This window comes from Pelmatolapia mariae, linkage group LG15 (assembly GCF_036321145.2).
Source record: "Pelmatolapia mariae isolate MD_Pm_ZW linkage group LG15, Pm_UMD_F_2, whole genome shotgun sequence".
NCBI lineage: Eukaryota > Metazoa > Chordata > Actinopteri > Cichliformes > Cichlidae > Pelmatolapia > Pelmatolapia mariae.
This window is the reverse complement of record NC_086240.1, coordinates 31,230,297-31,249,034: the sequence shown is the minus strand read 5'-3', so window position 1 is coordinate 31,249,034 and position 18,738 is coordinate 31,230,297. Positions and strand designations below refer to the sequence as shown.

Here is an 18,738-nt window from a genome sequence, read left to right as displayed (position 1 = left end):
GCAACCTAATTCAAACTATAACACCTCCTTTTGAGTATTGTGCTTTGTTAGATTCAAAGTCATCCAAGATTTTTAGTACATACACCTATGGTATCAATTTGAAACGACTATGTTGCTTTATTCTTGAGTTATTGCATTCAAATCTTGAGTTTCCACGTTGCCTGCCCACCTGCCTGGTAGGCTGATGACAATACCCCATCAGCCTTTTACAGCTGAGGGGTAAGAACTATACTTAAAGAAACCAGAAACAGTCAGACACAAGTTCAATTGACAGCAGATTTAAGCCTGCATATACAAACACAAAGTCCACAAGGTGTCAGAAGGCTAGAGCTGGGGGTAGGGAATGACTGCTATATAACTTACCTCAAACTTTCCCTTCTTCTCCAGAGGCTCCACTTGGGCCTCATTGGACAATGCCGCTTCACTCTTTGGGACGCCCTCCCCCTCCATTTCTTCCACTATCATCACCGTCTCCCACTTCCCAAAACTGCTGGCAGGGAACATGTCTGATCTCATGCTGTCACCGAAATAAACTACCTGCAGGGTGAAAAATAACAGCGTGGTTACTCTCAGTGAAACAGAATTCTTGTGTAGGCTTAGTGAAAGTCAGTTAAACTGGTTTTATCTTCTTTTAACATTCACAAGGTTGGTGATGACGTTAACATGTATGAATTCTGACCTATTTCCCACACACAAAAAAAGGGATTCACTGGTGATTGATGTTAAGAGGTTAAGGAGTGAGGAACTCAGAATGCAGGAGTTTAAAATGAAATGACACAGACCTACTGACACACAGAAGATGGGAAAAGGGGATTAGAGTAACAAGTAGTATAAAAATGGAGAAGACTAGAGGTCAGTTCACAGGAATACTACATAGATACATACAGTTTACAGTTGCTGGAATTTTCTATATCTCTTTTATCCTTTTCACACAAGCCCTCAAAATAGTATATGTAAAAACAACTGAATAATCAAATAAAACAACAATAATAGACTTGGAGGGATTTTATACTATGTCACACTCAAAAACCTCTAAGGTTCTAAAATGTTGATGGGTTCCCTCCAATCAACAGGTTGCTTCAGGTCTTTCCACAACATTTCTGTTGGATTAATGCCAAAGTTTTGACTTGGCTTTATCATTTTACCACTCTTTGGTAAATATATTTATTAATATTTTAATATTTAAATAGTATTTTGCATTGTGTCATGTCTTATTGCACAATTCACTATCCTTTTTGATTTATTTGATGATTAGAGGCCCTGACTTTTTCCTTTAGAAAACATTCACTCCATCAGTGATGACAAGTTGTCAGACCCAGATGTAGCCAAACAGGTCCAAACCATGATACTACCACCACCACGTTTCACGGATAGGCTAAGATTTTTAACCGCTTTCTTTTTGTTAACATAATTTTTGTAATGAAAACTGAAAGTTCATCTCATTTGTCTTTAAAACACAGTTTCAACAGATCTGCAGATGGCAGAACCGCTCTGTCTGGAAAGCAGTGTTTTGTCCCTGTCATGCAAACCAGTCTAGCTCAGTTTATACCTGATGGTGGTGTATTTAATGGTCAAATATAGCTAAGCTGATTAGTGTAGCAATTCTGAGTCTAGTACGTATTACCGTTTCTACCCAAACCCAATATACAATGATGTAAACCCATACTAGCCGAAACAAATAGTGATCACACACACATATCTCTGCAAATATGTGCGTGTTAGATACAACTAAATCAAAACCCTCTACCAGAAGGCCATAAAGAGTATGTAAGGCATTCCAGTAGCTGGGGGTTGTCCCTCTCCTCACAGCTCTGTGCTGCGACTCAAGAGCTCCCTTTCACATGTAAACAAACAGACCGGCTAATCTGGGGGGCTGCAGCCCGGAGCCTGTGGTGCAAGGACTGCAGGAGTTATATTTCCACTAACTTTCCCAGAACTGGCCACAGCTGATCCTCGAACCCCCGAAACATCCTGCACCTCTCATTGCTAAGCAGTACTGCTGCCAGAGTCGTGGGATCACTATGATAAATATTTAGAGAGGCCATGGATTCCAGCACAGAGAAAATATATTACAAATAGACTCATTGTTGATGAGTACAGTTACACTGACCTCAACTACACTGAGCTCTGCATTAGGGGAAGACCTATAAAGAGAATCAGACTCCAGGCTATGGTTAAATCAGCCAGGCAGACGCCTCTTGGTTTGTAAACATAACGATTACACTGTTCATTGGTTAGAAATGCACCCTTTAGTTTTTGTATTTTATTCTTAATTCTCAGCTGTCAAACTTGCTGTGCCGCAGCACAACTGGTGTTCTAGGAACGGTTTCTTGACCTGATTTCTCTCCAATATTACGACTGGCTAACACAAATACATTGCACTTTTTGCATATAGAAATTTGTGAAAAATATATGGTGGTGTTGGTGGGAATTTCAAACAACATGAACATCATCATGGAAGTCCTAAAGGCCTGTGGTACGTAGCTCACTAACAGAGATTCAGTGACCAGTAAGACGTCCTAGCTTTAGGGAAGACTTATTAGAGCAACAAACTCTTTTTTCAGACTAAATGAAGACCTTGTAAATTAGTGAGATGCAGTTCCTCTCCAGTGTACAGGTTATCTGGTGCAAATTAATTAAAATGCTATACAAATAGAATTGAATTCAAAGTTACTTGACGTGCCATCTTATAAAACCAAAGTTTTTCAGGATGAATGCTGCAGAACATGTAAGCATGGAACTTTATCTGGTCATGCCTCATTATGTAAGTTGTAAACCAACCAGAAAATCTAGTATTAATATAAAGTTCGCAGGTGAAAGACTAGGAATCCAATGGGATTCCTTCATGGCAAAAAGCTGCACATGAAAGTTTCGCCTTGGTGAAGTTATGAGAATCAGCCATGTGGGTCTGTAGTTCTTTTATCAGGCAATCAGGCAATGCAAACATATAGAATGACCTTAATGAGGCCATTGTGCTACAGGCAGCATGGAGCCTGGAGCATAAGGGGGGTGGGGGCAACAGACATTTTGTCAGTTACACTGTAATTCACTCTCAGAAACCAGACATTTCTCTTAACTTGTGAAACACTGCCAGCAGAATCAGAACACATGTTTTTTTTCCTTTTTAACCTGTGTCGCTTTTCTCAAAACAGCACAGGGAACACAGAATGAACTACCCATACCCAAAGAACCTGTCTGATCATGTCCGATCAGTCCAGTCACGACCCCACTAGTTTCAGCAGTGTCCTGTAAGTCAATTGTAATCTTCCTTGAATGCCTCTATTCAACCCACCTGCCTTAAGTCCTGTCAGGTGAAAGTGGAGAGAACTGAAAACACAGAGTGCCTCAGGTCAACCCAGAGGAGTCTTTAAAGCAGCTATAAGTGCAGGTTGACACTAAATTCCACAAGAGCTTTCTCCACGTGGCTGGGGAACAGAGGGAGCATTGAGCACAGGAGTGGGAGGAGGGGGAAGAGGAACTGTCGATGTGGATGATGATGAGTATTACTACCTGGACTTGGGTTTGCCCAGTGCAGTGCTGGCTGTGCCTGATCTATTACAGATTATTTCTCCTGCCCTAAATTATTTTGTCAGTTTAGATAGAAAAAGTTTATCTGATTATTTTTAAAAGAAAAGTTACATGCTCTTATGGTTCTTAAGGCATTGTTGGCAGCTAAACTACAGATTTCCTTATTCCTCTTATTTCCAGAAGCAAGAAGCTTCATAGGAAATCCTAAAGTGCTAAAATCCCAGCCTTGGAAAAGTATCATTCTACAACAATATGTTAACTGTATTTAATATTTTCATCCAATGTAATGTCCTTTTTTTTAGAAGATATTCACATGTAATTCAATTCAATTTTATTTATACATCACCATACCACAACAACCGTAGTACCAAGAAGATTTATATTTCAATGTAAAGGTGTACAATTATGTGAGCGAAAATTTCTGAATAAATGTCCAAAAACAGTTATACTCGTGTTAAATTTTTTAAGTGTTTACTTGGATTAATTGTGAGCTGCCTGTCAGTGGTGTTGAACCCCCATTTGCCCAGCCACTAACCAAGCCACTGTCAAAGTTCTTGTCTTAACATCACAATGTCACAGTGTGTGTCCCAGGGTTCTAATGTTCTGGTGGCTGGCTTTTGCCCTCTGATAGGGTCTCCTATGGGAAATTGGTCCTGGGTGAGAGACCAGACAAAGAGCAATTTAGAAGACCCTCATAAGCGTAAGATCAAGGGAACAGGTTGGGGAACAGATCCTAACTGTCATCTGCGCTTATCTGCCAAACGACAGTTCAGAGTACCTGCCTTTTTGGAGTTCCTGGGTGGGTTGCTTGAGGGTGCTCCACCTGGGGATTCTGTTTTCTTACTGGGAGACTTTAACGCTCATGTGGGCAACAACACCAAGACCTGGAGGGGCTTGATTGGAAAGAATGGTCTGCCTGATCAAACCACAGTTTGTCCTTAATGAACACCATGTTCGAACATAAAGGTGTTCATAAGTGCACATGGCACCAGGGTCCCTGGGGTAGATGAGGTTCGCCCTGAGTTCCTTTGTCACCGATTCTGTTCATAATTTTATTGACAGAATAGCCAGACGTAGCCAAGTGATGGAAGGCTTCCACTTGGGTGGTCTCAGAATCGCATCTCTGCTTTTTGTAGATGATGTTGTTCTGTTGGATTCATCAGGGCTTGTCCCACTGGTAGAAAGCCCCAGGACATGCTGGAGAGATTACATCTCTTGGCTGGCCTGGCAATACCTTGGTGTTCCCTCGGACAAACTAGAGTAGGTGGCTACGGAGACGGAGGTGTGGGCTCCGTCTCGGAAAAGGAGATGGAGCCCATCCATCTATTTTCTTCTCCTTGTCCCGGACAAGGAGAAGAAAATAGATGGATAACATACACTATTAATTGCTGGTAGAACACGTCTGAAAATTCGAGTGTAATCATTGAGCATACATATTTATATTTCAGTCTATTATGTGAAAATCTATCAAATTTAAAGGGACATGATTGTTCCAAATTAGGTCCTTTTGGACACAATTATACATCCCTGTGAGCATACACAGACACACTGGATTATTTAACAGCTTTTTCCTTTAGATGCATTCCAGTATGGGACAGCTCTTCTCTCTACAAAAAGCCACAAGCCAAAAAGCTTTCATTGTAACGTCTAATGGGAGTTTTGTGGCTGGCTTGTAGTTAGACTGTTGAGAGCAGAGATGAGTCAGCATTTTTTCTGGTCTATTTTGTCTGGCATTTTTTCTTTTATGTAGTTGTGTCCTGTGCCCTGTTTTTGACTAAACTGTTGCTTTGATGCCACTTTATTGCTTGTTTTTCTGATACAATTTCATAATTTCACACAGATGGAAGCTTATTTGTCTGGAAGACAGCTGCATTACTTACCAGACACCAAATATAAGCTATTGTCTTATAAATACCTACTTTATTTAATAGTTTTCATCCAACCATTGTCATTTCTGATCCTGTTCCCTCCCAACTAAAATCTTGTCTTTAGATCCTTATTATCTGGCCCTAGCCACAGACAGATCATAAGCTAGGGTACTCCGAGTGACAATTCCAAACTTGGATAAATGGGTCAGGTGAGGGTATCTGGTGTAAAATCTTTTGACATACGTTGTATTTAATGAAGTATATGAAGATTTAATTGAAATTTTAAAAAGTTATTTTCATAGAGAAAGAAATCTAGAAAGTTGTATAATTGGCTAATCCCTAAAGCTTCTTAGATTGTTTATTAGGTTTTATTTAATATATCCTTTAAGTGATCACATAAAGGTTTAATTAAGGTTGAAAATCTCGTTTTCAAGACTGTCAACTACCAAAGAGAGCAGCAAATACTATTTTATCCATAAAAACAAACAATACAAATAAATATGTTTGTCTTATTCTACAAATGAGTCAACACAATTAAAGCGTTTTGAGTAGTCAGCAAGATTGTGGGGAAATAAACAGTTGTAAAATAGCACTACTTGTCAGTCAGTTATCCAATTCTTTTTGATCCTTCCTGTCTATCCTTTCTATTCGGTTTTGTTTTAGTTCCACAACATTTGGTATGACCACCTTTATTCTTTAACACAGCCTCATCTCACTTGGGCAAGCTTTCTTGTAAATATCTTGTAGTAGTCTTCAGGAATAGTTCTTCAGGTTTCTTCAAGGATGCCCCAAAACTTCTGGATGCTCCTTTTTATTTTTATCGTTCTTTTCTCAATAGAGGTGATCCCACATTCAGTAATATGGAAACCCGGGTTCTGGTCAGGCCAATCCATGACTGACAGTGTTCTACAGTTTTTTATCCAGGTGGGCTTTTACTGGCAGGGTCTTGGATCACTGACATGGGCTATAAAACATTTAAAATCCTTTAATTTTCTAAAAAAAAAATCAACAGTGCGCCTTATAATCCGGTGCGCCTTATGTGTGAATTCTGGTTGTGCTTATTGACGTTGAACCGATTTTATGTGGTACACGGCGCTCAAAAGTCTGTCAAAAAATGTTTTAGTACAACTTTGGTAAGCTACGAAGCCACACCACTTGACGGATTGTTGGAACATTACAGCTACCGTAGTCAGGAGCCTCGCAGAGTAATCCGGGTCCAAACTCCACTTAAGGTCCCAAAGTCAAACGAACACGGTGGCATCACTGTCTAAATTATTTAGTTTTTAATAAAATGATCAGCGTTGCCACTTTGCCAGGTATAACAATTAAGTTTAACATCCACGCATCCATGAAAACAGAATTTATTACATTTAACGGAGTTAGAAGTTAGCAGGAAGTTAGCTTGCTAGTTTCCACCTAAACATCATATAGCATGTTCTGAATGAGAGATTTGTGAAAAATTAAAATGTACAGCTCTGCTATCACTTCCAACATAACTGAAGACAGAAAACTAAACAGCAGTGACTTTTGTAGGGTTACTGAAGTTAGACTAGCTGGTATATAATGATGTGCTACGTGATCGCTAGTGACACAGCTGTGTTAGCATAACATAAGCACAGTGAAGCTGGAGGATGAACGCTAACTTTTATCCACTCGATAAAAGTTAACGTGAGGGTTCCCAATGGTGTGGGACAAAGGCAATCGCAAGGCAGGATGCTGTAAACAGACCAAACTTCAGTCAGGAGAACAACTAAGATAATCCATCCACAATACGAGGTTAGTCATTAATATACTGCAACAACATGGGAATAGAGCAGCTGCGAGAGAATTCAACATTAATGAATCAATGGTACGGAAGTGGAGGAACAAGAAGAATGAGTTGAGTAAAGTTTATGGTCTGAGTAAAGCCTTATGGTCCGAAAAAATACGGTAGTGCAAAAATATTGTTTTACACCTGTCAAACAGTTCTATTGTTGGCACTTTACATACAATCGACTAAATAAATGGGAACAAATTATATGTTTCGCAACAGTGCCTTTTATATGCTCGAATGATTCATAAGTGAGTGTAAAATGGCTTTGAAAACAATAAAAAAAAAAAGAGAGAATTCTTCTTAAAATGATGAAGCACAAGAACTGGAATGAAAATGCGTGAAAAACCAGCCAAAGTCCAAAGACTTTAAAAGACCTTCAAAAAGCCTGGAGAACTAATACTCTAGACCAGGGGTGTTCAACTTCAGGCCTCAAGGGCCGGTGTCCTGCAGGTTTTAGATATCACCCTGGGTCACCACACCTGAATCAAATGATTAGTTCATTGCCTCTGGAGAACTACAAGACAAGTTGAGGAGGTAATTTAGCCATTTAAATCAGCTGTGTTGGATCAAGGACACATCTAAAACTTGCAGGACAACAGCCCTTGAGGCCTGGAGTTGAACACCGCTGCTCTAGACCACTTTAAAAATGTAAAAGAAACCCTGGCTCCTTGGAAGAAAAAGTCTGAAGCCAAGCATTTAGAAAAGTCTGAAGCCAGAGGTACTTGGCTGGAGTTGACCACAGTATTTAGTTAGTTTAGCTAATTTTTCCATGTTTAATTTGAGAAGTCATAAATATATCTGTATATACATGACAGAAAATAAGGTTCCCCTTAGTCTTGTCAATTAAACAAACCACTGTTGTGTGGGATTGAATGTTGGTTAACTGTTGTTTTCTTGAGGGAAACAAGTCAGTAAGAAGTGTCTCTAAGAATGGCTAATACTGGCTCTATCAGTGAATTCTCAGCATGCTGTCACATCCCTGCCTTGTCAACAGTTATGCCAGGGGCCACGTTCCTCCTCTTCATCACTCTAGTGTGAATCTCCCTGAGCGTATTTATCATGAAGCCTTCATCTCTTTCAGTGTCTGCCAAAAGCTGAAGTTGGAGCTAACCTCAAAGTGAGCCAGAGCTCTGGCTGCCTGCTGTAGTGTATGAGGTGGTTTGCGTACCTTGGGCTCTGGTTTCCCCGTCATTTTCTTGAGCAACTCGTGGAGGTGTGGCCAGTTGCCCTGGGAGTACCAGCCGGGTTTGTCCAGCGACGGCAGACCTTCGCTCTCCTCCACATCGTTCACTGCACAAGCAAAAATGGGTAATATAAAAAAGTCGCAGCAGTTTGACCAACAAGCCAGCTGCTGCAAGAGCAGACACACCAGCAAAACCTCCAGTAATCCAGGACAAAACCACACAACTCAGTGGCAGAGGTACAGCGTCATTTGTGCAGGGAAACAAAGAGTAAATCTCAGTGTTTGTGAAAAAACAGAACAGGGAAGTACAAATAGCATCTTATCCTCAGCTCTAATTTGTCTTTTAAATTACAATATGATTCTTTACTAGGTCTTCAGAATCATTCAACCTTTTAACCCTCTGAGTTGATCATAGGTTGTAAATCTAAACCCAACACGACCCTCACCCTCTATTTCAAAGTCCAAAATTGACTTTTTTGAATAAAGTTGGAATAATTATTTTCTTATTTCCCCAATTGCCAAAATTTGGGAGAGCATTTTAATAAAAATCATGCAACCATGAAAAATGACATATTCTGATAGCCCAGGCTAAGAATTAGAATTTGGGTTGCGACTGATGAGGATGTGGACCTCAGAGGGTTAAATTACAGTGCTATTAATCGGGCTAGATTTGCATCTCTTCAAATGTAATTTTCTCTTTTTTGACATACCAAAATGATAGGCTTAACCATGGTTAGTTCAGACTTAGTGTAAGCCCTAAACCTGAACTATACGGCCACAATTCATGTAAGAACATACAAATTTCATAACGCATAGACCTGACTGTTAGCTCTTTGGTCTATATTTTTGTTCTGTTTTGAGAACTACTGCATACATAGCTAATATTTCACGGATTTTTAGATATGCCAGTTGTTAGTGTTGCAACAATGTACATTTATTTGTAGGCAAACACAACACTCAAAGGTTTCGCTTCTGCTAGTGGATACTGACCCCTGAACCAAACTGTGTTCTACGAACTCTAAAATGCCTACTATTGTGGAGCGGACACACAAAAAGGATGGACTTCTTCCAAGAGTTACAAGAACGATGAGAGGTCTATAAATCTTCCTGCAGCTTAGGGTAGTTTAATTTTTTTTTGGCACACAACCCTGCACCACAGTTGTCGCCTATCTAGAAAACACAACATTCATTAGTTTTATCAGACATTGTTGGAGACACAATATGTCCTTTAAGAGACAGTTAGCTTGAAAATGTTCAAATAAATAATGACAAAGATGTTCATGTATAGGTAAAAAATGACAATCAAAATGGTAGAAAACATCTGAAGTTTCTGTTTGGCTTAGTTTGGTAACTTGATTCCAAGTATTCCATGACTCTACACAGACGTGAGCTGCTGTTGATACAAACTGCATTTCGGCAGCCCTTATCTCAGCTCAGCACTGAAGGGGAAAATCAGACTACGAATGAAAGCAGCACAGTGAAGACTGCCATATTCAGATCCAGCCATGCCCCTCTTGTTTCAATCCAACCTTAACAAACACCACTTGTCAGCCAAGGTATTAACAAATCTCATCTTTTCTCTCCGAAAAAGTCAGAGCCATGGTTCTGAGGAGGTAAAACACCTGTGTCATTTTCAGAATACAGAGCTTGTGAATAACAACGTGAATAAGAGTTTTCCGCTGGTTGGCTACAGGTTTGATGTTAGCACAGAAGTTCCTTTTAGAGAAGCTGTTTGTTAGTGCAGATAATAAACAAACGTGGAACTGGGATACAGACATGCAATCCCCAATGTTTCAGTAATGATTAACTGCACTACGATCACAATATCACATTTAACAATACTGGGCAGCTTCCTATAGATCATTTTCAATAACTGACTGTTTGAGTTTAAATTGTAAGAAACAAATGTGTAATATTACAGAAAATTTCCTGTAATTTTACACATTTATACTGTAAATATTTCATATAGTTATAAAAAACTCCTAATTCAAAGCTTTAAGTATGTATTTTCTTACAATTTTTTTTGCTAATATAAAAAAAAAAACCACCCAGCACGCCCCTACGGGCGGTTTATCCTTCAAGCTCGGGTCCTCTACCAGAGGCCTGGGAGCTTGAGGGTCCTGCGCAGTATCTTAGCTGTTCCCAGGACTGCGCTCTTCTGGACAGAGATCTCCGATGTTGTTCCCGGGATCTGCTGGAGCCACTCGCCTAGCTTGGGAGTCACCGCACCTAGTGCTCCGATTACTACGGGGACCACCGTTACCTTCACCCTCCACATCCTCTCGAGCTCTTCTCTGAGCCCTTGGTATTTCTCCAGCTTCTCGTGTTCCTTCTTCCTGATATTGCTGTCATTCGGAACCGCTACATCGATCACTACGGCCGTCTTCTCCTGTTTGTCTACCACCACTATGTCCGGTTGGTTAGCCACCACCATTTTGTCCGTCTGTATCTGGAAGTCCCACAGGATCTTAGCTCGGTCATTCTCCATCACCCTTGGGGGAATCTCCCATTTTGACCTCGGGACTTCCAGGTTATACTCGGCACAGATGTTCCTGTACACTATGCCGGCCACTTGGTTATGGCGTTCCATGTATGCCTTGCCTGCTAGCATCTTGCACCCTGCTGTTATGTGCTGGATTGTCTCAGGGGCATCTTTACACAGCCTGCACCTGGGGTCTTGCCTGGTGTGATAGACCCCAGCCTCTATGGATCTTGTACTCAGAGCTTGTTCTTGTGCTGCCATGATTAGTGCCTCTGTGCTGTCTTTCAGTCCAGCTTTGTCCAGCCACTGGTAGGATTTCTGGATATCAGCCACCTCCTCTATCTGCCGGTGGTACATACCGTGCAGGGGCCTGTCCTTCCATGATGGTTCCTCGTCTCCCTCCTCTTTCTTGGGTTTCTGCTGCCTGAGGTATTCACTGAGCACTCGGTCAGTTGGGGCCATCTTCCCAATGTATTCTTGGATGTTCGTTGTCTCATCCTGGACTGTGGTGCTGACACTCACCAGTCCTCGGCCCCCTTCCTTCCGCTTAGCGTACAGCCTCAGGGTGCTGGACTTGGGGTGAAACCCTCCATGCATGGTAAGGAGCTTTCTTGTCTTTATGTCAGTGGCTTCTATCTCCTCCTTTCTCCCCATAACTTTCCCGGACGAGCCCCCAAAGCAGCTGGATAGCGTAGTGGTTAGACTACACGCCTTTGGAGCAGAGGATCGCAAGTTTGATTCCTGCCTGGGGCGTCTGTATCCAGTAAGGGTCCTAAGGCTAGACCCCCTATGCTAAGCGAGCCTACCGCAGACATGAGCGAGACAGATAAATATGAAGGCATGCCGGCTCGGACGTCGCCCGGATCAACAAGGTCCGCGTCAGGTGTTGAGGAACCAGGGCACCCTGACGACAAGTGGGCTACTGGAACAAGAAGGCATCGGTGGGCAAGAGATGAAAACAGGGCGTTGTTGGAATGCTACTATGCAAGTAACCCTGGCGGAAGGGGTTACATGAATAGGATGAGGGGCCTATGGATTCTTCGATACCCAACATCCACAATAACGGCGAAACAACTAGTAGCTCAGTGTTCCAACATTCGAAAGAAGGGACTGCTATCACAGCTAGAGATTGAGGTACAACATAAATGCTACGGCAAGGAGGAGTCAGGACGCCAGGTCAGGGGGGAGATATCATCACCCCCACCCGAGATTGGGTACATAGCGCGATAGGAGAAGGATCGTTGAGTGCGAGAGGAACTGACCTGAAAGATAGGATCATGGCCAAGCTTGAAACCTGGATCCCCCGTAGCCGGTTACCAAGATTACGTGAAGTACCCTCAGAAGGTCTGCTAGATGATGTTAATGCAGCACTACGGACGATATATATATATATATATATACATATATATATGTATACACATATATATATATATATATATATATATATATATATATATATATATTTTTTTTTTTTTTTCTTACTTAATTGTCTGGAGTAATATGAATGGATCAAATGGTAGGAAAAGCTGTAAAATTTTTCAATATACACTTTAAAAGTTCTATGCTAGGCTGATTTGGATCCCCAAGCCTTATGTTTGACACCTCTGCTCTAACAGTATGTATGCCTCTCTAAATGATGTCCTATTTACTTCCTCGGAGGATAGTTAAAGCTAACATAAGGATATAAATAGTTGTGCAATGGAGAGATTTAAATTTTTTAAATAAATCTGCTATCATGTCAAAACTTGACCGACTTTGTGAAAATGTAAACGTGTAAAAAGAAAACTTTCTGAAGCTGCTGTATACTGTATGACTGTTTAACTTTCTGCAGTAAGCCTCCTTAGTCAACCTAAACAATGGCAAACGCTTGCTCCCTGTCGGAATTTACAGGCTTCTCTCTGTGAAGCAGGACAGATGGCTCAATGCATCTAAAACCCAGCAGTAGCATAATGATAAAAGGAGTCCTTCACCCTCTGCGATAAAAAAGACACAGTGTTCCACAGAGCAAGTTCAAACTCAGGTTAAATATGCTAGAAACATTTTGACAGGAGAGAAAAAACAGTAAGACGAGGGATGAGCACCTGAACATCTGGGAATCCTCATGCACACACGTGTATACTCAGCTGCAAGGACACTGGGCTATGAGAGTGATGGGATCATGTGGTTTGGATTCAGAGCAGTGCAAATGTTGCAGCTGAGATAAGCAGCAGCTCTTAAGAAATCCTGTTTCTGTAACACCAGTTTTTTCTTCTACTGGTGACGGCTTTCAGGCTTTTTAGTGTTTCATACTGTGACACTTTCAGTTTCATGTTCATTTATCCTGTCATAGTCAAGCCTAGATGAATCTTCATGGATAGAAAAACAGAGGACTTGCATTAAGGTACACTCAAGAAAGGAAGGCCAGATAACAAAACATCTAAAAGAAACTGTGACGAATTTGAACAGATAAAACTATCCTGTCCCAGAATGACAGGGACATAAAAGTATGGAGAAGGAGAGAAGCCGCTCATGACCACATCATCTATCAAACACGGTGGAGGCAGTGTGATAGCATGTGCACGTATGTCTGCCTGTGGAGCGGGGTTAGTACTGATTTTTGATGATGTAACTGCTAACAGAAATAGCAGGATGAATTCTGAAGTGTACAGGGCTAGATTCAGAAGTGCTAGGACAGTGCTAAAGCAAAGGAAAGTGTACAATAAAAACAACCCAGCCATTTGTCAGGGCAAATAAATGGGATATTCTCCAGTGGTCAAGTAAGTCACCTGCTCTCAACCCAGTAGAGTGTGCTTTTCAAGTATTAAAGACAACCTTTATATTTAAAATCCTAATATGTCAGATCACGTATGAGTTGGACACAATGTGCTTAACGTGCATATTGCAAGTAAAAGGTGCTATAGATGGATTACTGGTCCCACTTTTATATCTACAGTAGTAAAATACAACCTCACCAATATAATACTAGACTCAAAGGGACAACTTGCTGACATAATGAGTGAGCATTGGCTGAAAATTGTGCTGTCACTGTCACATTGACAGTAACTCAGCTGCTGGACCACCTACAAGTACACCATCCAGGTACTTGTAGAGTACTTTTATGTAGTGTTACCTAATCTGCAGATGATGAGGGAGTAAATGCAATTTGTGAATCTGAATGTCTTCAGAATATAGAAGGAAAGCAGAAGATATAAGCTTCACACAGAAAAGCTATTAAATGAACAGAACAAAAGTGGATGTTCTTCTTAAACCAATCATTTACGAGCTGATGATCAGCTCTGTGTGCTCACCTTCATGACAATGAATAGAGCTTGCTTGGTGGGTCTTTAACCATCAGCTCTAGTGTAGTAAATTTTAAGTGTTCTTGTTACGACCCGGCTCAAAAGCCGCAACATAAAAAAGGAGACTAATAGCAGAGTGTGGTGAGAAGAGGTTTTGTCTTAAAATGGAATACCAGGTTGGCTAAAATGGCCGGTGCCACCATGGCAAAAGCAAGTGAGCTCTCCGGAAGCTTGCCTCAGGTATGCTTTTATCCACACCTGACTAGGTGTGGCCAATTAGCACCAGCTGAACACATTAAGATGATTAGGGGCTGCAGAGGGACGTAACAGTTCTAAATAAACTTTATTGGCTAATAAAAATGAGAATATGTCAAGAGTGCAGAACAAGAAGCAACGATTTCAGTTTAAAAAAAAGAAGAAAAAAAAAGAATAGAGGCCAGATGCCGATGCTACTTCTGCCAGCGTGGCAAAGCTAAGGGCGAGGGAGAGAATATTTCAGTGAGTGGATCATCCCGTCTTCACACATAATGCATCCCCAGTGTTCTTGCCAGATAATCCAGACATGGGGAGCATACCAGGAAACTACCCCTGTCCCAGGACACACCTTCACCACCAGCATCTAGGAGCAGATGTTGGGGCAGGTAGGAGAAGCTACATGGAAGCTGCAGATACTGCTGTCAATAACAGAACGCACAGCTGTTTATAATATTCAGGTTAAATGTAAAATCTGTGGTGGTTATAGCTGGAGTAAGCTCTCATTCCCATCAATAGACTACTAAAGTAATAAAAGCCTGTTGTAAATGGAGCAGCACAGGTGTGGGGTTAGCACAGTTGCCTGTCAGAAAGAACTCCACCATCTGGTTGTCTCCGGGTACTCTGGCTTCCTCCCACAGTCCAAACACAAGCAATTATTGGGGTTAGCTTAATTAATAATTCTACATTGTCCATAGGTGTGACTGTGAGTGTGAATGCTTGTCTGTCTCTGTGTGATAGACTGCCGACCTGTCCAGTGTGTACGCCGCCTCTCGCCTTAGGAATGTGTTTACTGAGGTTACAAGCGAGCAAAGGAGGTGAAGGCTCCCTTGCCCTTTAGTTTTGGTGACTAGCCAAGCTTGATATTCTTTGCTGATAAACTTGCATTCCACCCTCTTTTTTTAAAATATGGTCACTTTCATAAAGTAGAATCCAAAACCAGTGGGTTTGCCCATCCTTTAAACACTCTGTCAACTGCAAACTAAACATGAGCCAGTGTAGTTTGACCTGTTTTAGTCAAATCATCTACAGGGAATGGTCTGGAGGAGCTTTTTACATCTGTAATTAAGCTTTGGCTTAAACTGAAAACGTCCAGAAACCACACCCAATAAGTCGGTGTTAATAACCACTAACGTACACTCTTATATGTCCTGAAACATTCATATTACAGAGGTCAGCTACAGTAAACTTACACAACACCATTCCTTAAAAAGTATTACCAGATCATTGGGCTCAAAATGATGCCAGTTTGCTGTTTAATGTGGCAAAGCCAATATATTCAATTGCAGACATGCAGCAGTAATTACACATATGACAAACACGTACAAGATAATTGCAAAAAGATGTTTTGTTTAATTAAAAGTACTTTTTATGTGATGGTACTCTTTAAAGTGACAGATTATTATTTTTATATATTTGAAATCATAATAATATTGTAATGTAACATTTAACAACATTTTGAAACCTTCAGTCGGTGCAAAATTTATATATTTGAGCCTTTTCTACAGATATTTTCAAGGCTTAAATAACTGAGAAATGGGTGTGGTGATCTTTTACTTACCAAGGGTTCTAAAGGGCCTCTGCTGGGGCACCAAGGAGAAGAATCCTGGCTTAAGGGCATTTGTGATAATGATGTCAAATAGTTCCTCAAAGTCCTTCCTGTAACAGCCAGAGAAAACTCTTTAGACTCAACGACTCGTGGAAAGCATCCAAGTACACAAGTGCACACAGTGAGGCTGAATGAGCCTAAACAATCAGTACAGATGATAGAAAATGCAGAGCAATAAACAGTGAAGAAATGCAGACTAAAGTAAACACAGACCTACAGTCATGAGGACTTTAGTATACATGTTTATGAGGAAGAATCTTCCTTATAAGGAGAGAAGCCAACAAGTGGCTCATGAAGCAAGACAGAAATATTAATGGGAAATATGTAAACTGTTAACTCTGACGTAGTGTGTGCCAAGCTTTAATTGCTTCATGATAAAAGTGCTCATTATAGTACAGTACAGTATATTCAAACTGTGGCAAAAATGGGTTTCTGCACATTTTAACAATATTAATTCAGAACTCAAAAGTCTGCTTGTACTGAAAAAAATATTAATATGATTGTGATCCACACTTTGCAACTATAACTGCTTCAGCTCTTCTGGGAAGGCTTTCCATGAGGTTTAGGAGTGTGTTTATAGGAAGGTCAGACAGTGATGTGTGACTTTGGAAAAGGAAGGGCCATCCCCAAACTGCCCACACTGGGTCAGGGACAAGGAGTTTAACCCTTTCATGCATAGTGGTCACTACAGTGGACAGCTATTCAAAGGCGGTTTTCTTGTATTTGTGTCTGTGTTGATAGTATACTTGCACATAAACCACTACATTGGACACTGCTGTGTCACTCCATACCTTGCCACTCACTGGTCAGCCAGTGGGTGGCAGGGTTATATTTGTTACATATATTGTTATAAAATATATTTAAAATATATATATAAAAAAATATTTTTGTTATGTTATAGTTCTTTCACATTTTATATTATTTAGTAGTTTGTCAAATTCATAAGTCAAAACGTATGTTGTCCACCTAAGTGGACATGTAAAAAACTCTTTGAAAAGTACATGTTTAAAAAAATTAAGTTCAATTTTTTTTAAATTCTGTTTTGGCTGCCCATATGACCCACCCCCACATTAGCCAAAGAAAATGGATAAACGTCTCAACTTTCAGTACTTTATATAAACCAGAAAACACGCTTATATATTCAGTGGAATAAACACCTACAGAATCATGAAATGGTGCTATTCTTCTGATAAAAAAAAGTCTTCATCCAGTTGTACCAAATAGTAATACCCACTTCACTGGACAGGTTGGTCAGTATTAGCTTGTACTCTCCTGTTGGACAGAGCTGGCTTTCCTGTGCTATTTCTGACAGCCTCGTGTCATTGGTGTTCAGCCCCTATTTGCCACACTGCAACTACTGTGGGCCAGTGACGATTTTCTCTTGAAAAGGACGGTGACATGATGGCAAAGGAGAAGCCCTGTTTCTCAATAAGGTGTTTTCTTAACATGTCACACATCATGTGCTGACATGACGCACCAACACATTTCCCCGGAAGAATACACAAACTTCGGCTGTAAGACAACCAGGAAGGATGTTGAAGCCAACCACCTCAATCAGCACAAACACTCCTCCCTAAACCACTTCGGCCTAATTTCTAAGTCTTACAACAGAAATCTGCTGACCTTGTAAAAGATTGACTTTAAGAGTGTGTCAAACACACACACTCAGCCAGGCCTCTGCTTTCTGTGGAAGACGGCAAGAAATGGTGTTAAAGGAGGGCATCCAGAGAAAAACGGCTTTAATCTGACCTCATCTGCCCCCCTGCTTTACTTCAGCGAAAACTTCACACGGAACAACAGCTTCAAGCAATGGAGACTGAAAAAAAAGCAAACTATCGACAAGGCCAGAGAAGAGGATAAGAGCTGACAAAGAACAAGAAGGGCTTATCTAAGTCTAAACACAGCAGCAACGTGGACACTGTGTTGTTTCAAGGCCCTGTACTGCTGCTTGATCGAGTGTGAAATGGGGCTTGGGCTACAAAAACAAGGCTCTAACCACACTGTGTATAGTGCAGACTGAGGGAAGCTGGTAATGCACAAAGCCAGTGATTTGAACAGTAGCCCCACCGCTACAATTTAAAAACACAGACCTCATCAGTATCCTGCTGGGCAGGATTAGAAAGGTCAAGGATGAGTGAGTTGAATGAAAAAAGAATAGGTTAAAAACCCTATTTGGACCGTTATGGTAAACAAAGCAGATGAGGTTCCAGTTTTGTTAATGGAGGTGCCAGTGTGAAGTATCGGTGTGGGCAGTCTTACCCCAGGATGTGTTCACAGATGAGCCTGCAGTAGTCGCTATGGGAGCTGGTGATGAGGAGCAGAACCTTGCCAGCATTTTTCATGCTGCGCAGCCAAGTCTTGACAGAGTCAGAACAACGCTGCAGGTACTGGCCCGGATCCCTCTTCACACTTGGGAAGTATGTCCCTGCATCATCTGTGAGGAAACACAACAGTAGTTAAGACAAGTGCACGCTATGTAAACAAAAGTGACGCTGCTACTATTTCACATTCAGATTTCCACAATCTGACACACCTCGACAGAGACTCCAGTAACAAAGCTACAATAGTTATTTACTATGGTAATAGTTGATTGCTGTAGATGTGAAGCACTACTACCATGCCGCTTGGGGCTTCCTATTACACACTGAGTGTTTCTTTTTCACTCTCCCTATGTTTATACACCTCTCTGTATTTAATCATTAGTTAGTGTTACAGTGGCTTTTGT

At 41.0% G+C, this 18,738-nt stretch overlaps 1 protein-coding gene across 1 annotated transcript in view; it reads right to left on the bottom strand.

Moving 5' to 3' along the window:
- The window catches only part of nt5dc1 (5'-nucleotidase domain containing 1), a 71,488-nt gene that overhangs the window by 8,278 nt on the left and 44,472 nt on the right, over positions 1 to 18,738 (bottom strand). The window contains exons 7-10 of the mRNA XM_063495151.1: positions 18,273 to 18,447; positions 15,966 to 16,063; positions 8,378 to 8,499; positions 364 to 537 (exon numbers count right to left, since the gene is read on the bottom strand). Of these exons, the coding sequence (XP_063351221.1) occupies positions 364 to 537; positions 8,378 to 8,499; positions 15,966 to 16,063; positions 18,273 to 18,447 (569 nt within the window). The remainder of the gene's footprint in view (positions 1 to 363; positions 538 to 8,377; positions 8,500 to 15,965; positions 16,064 to 18,272; positions 18,448 to 18,738) is intronic.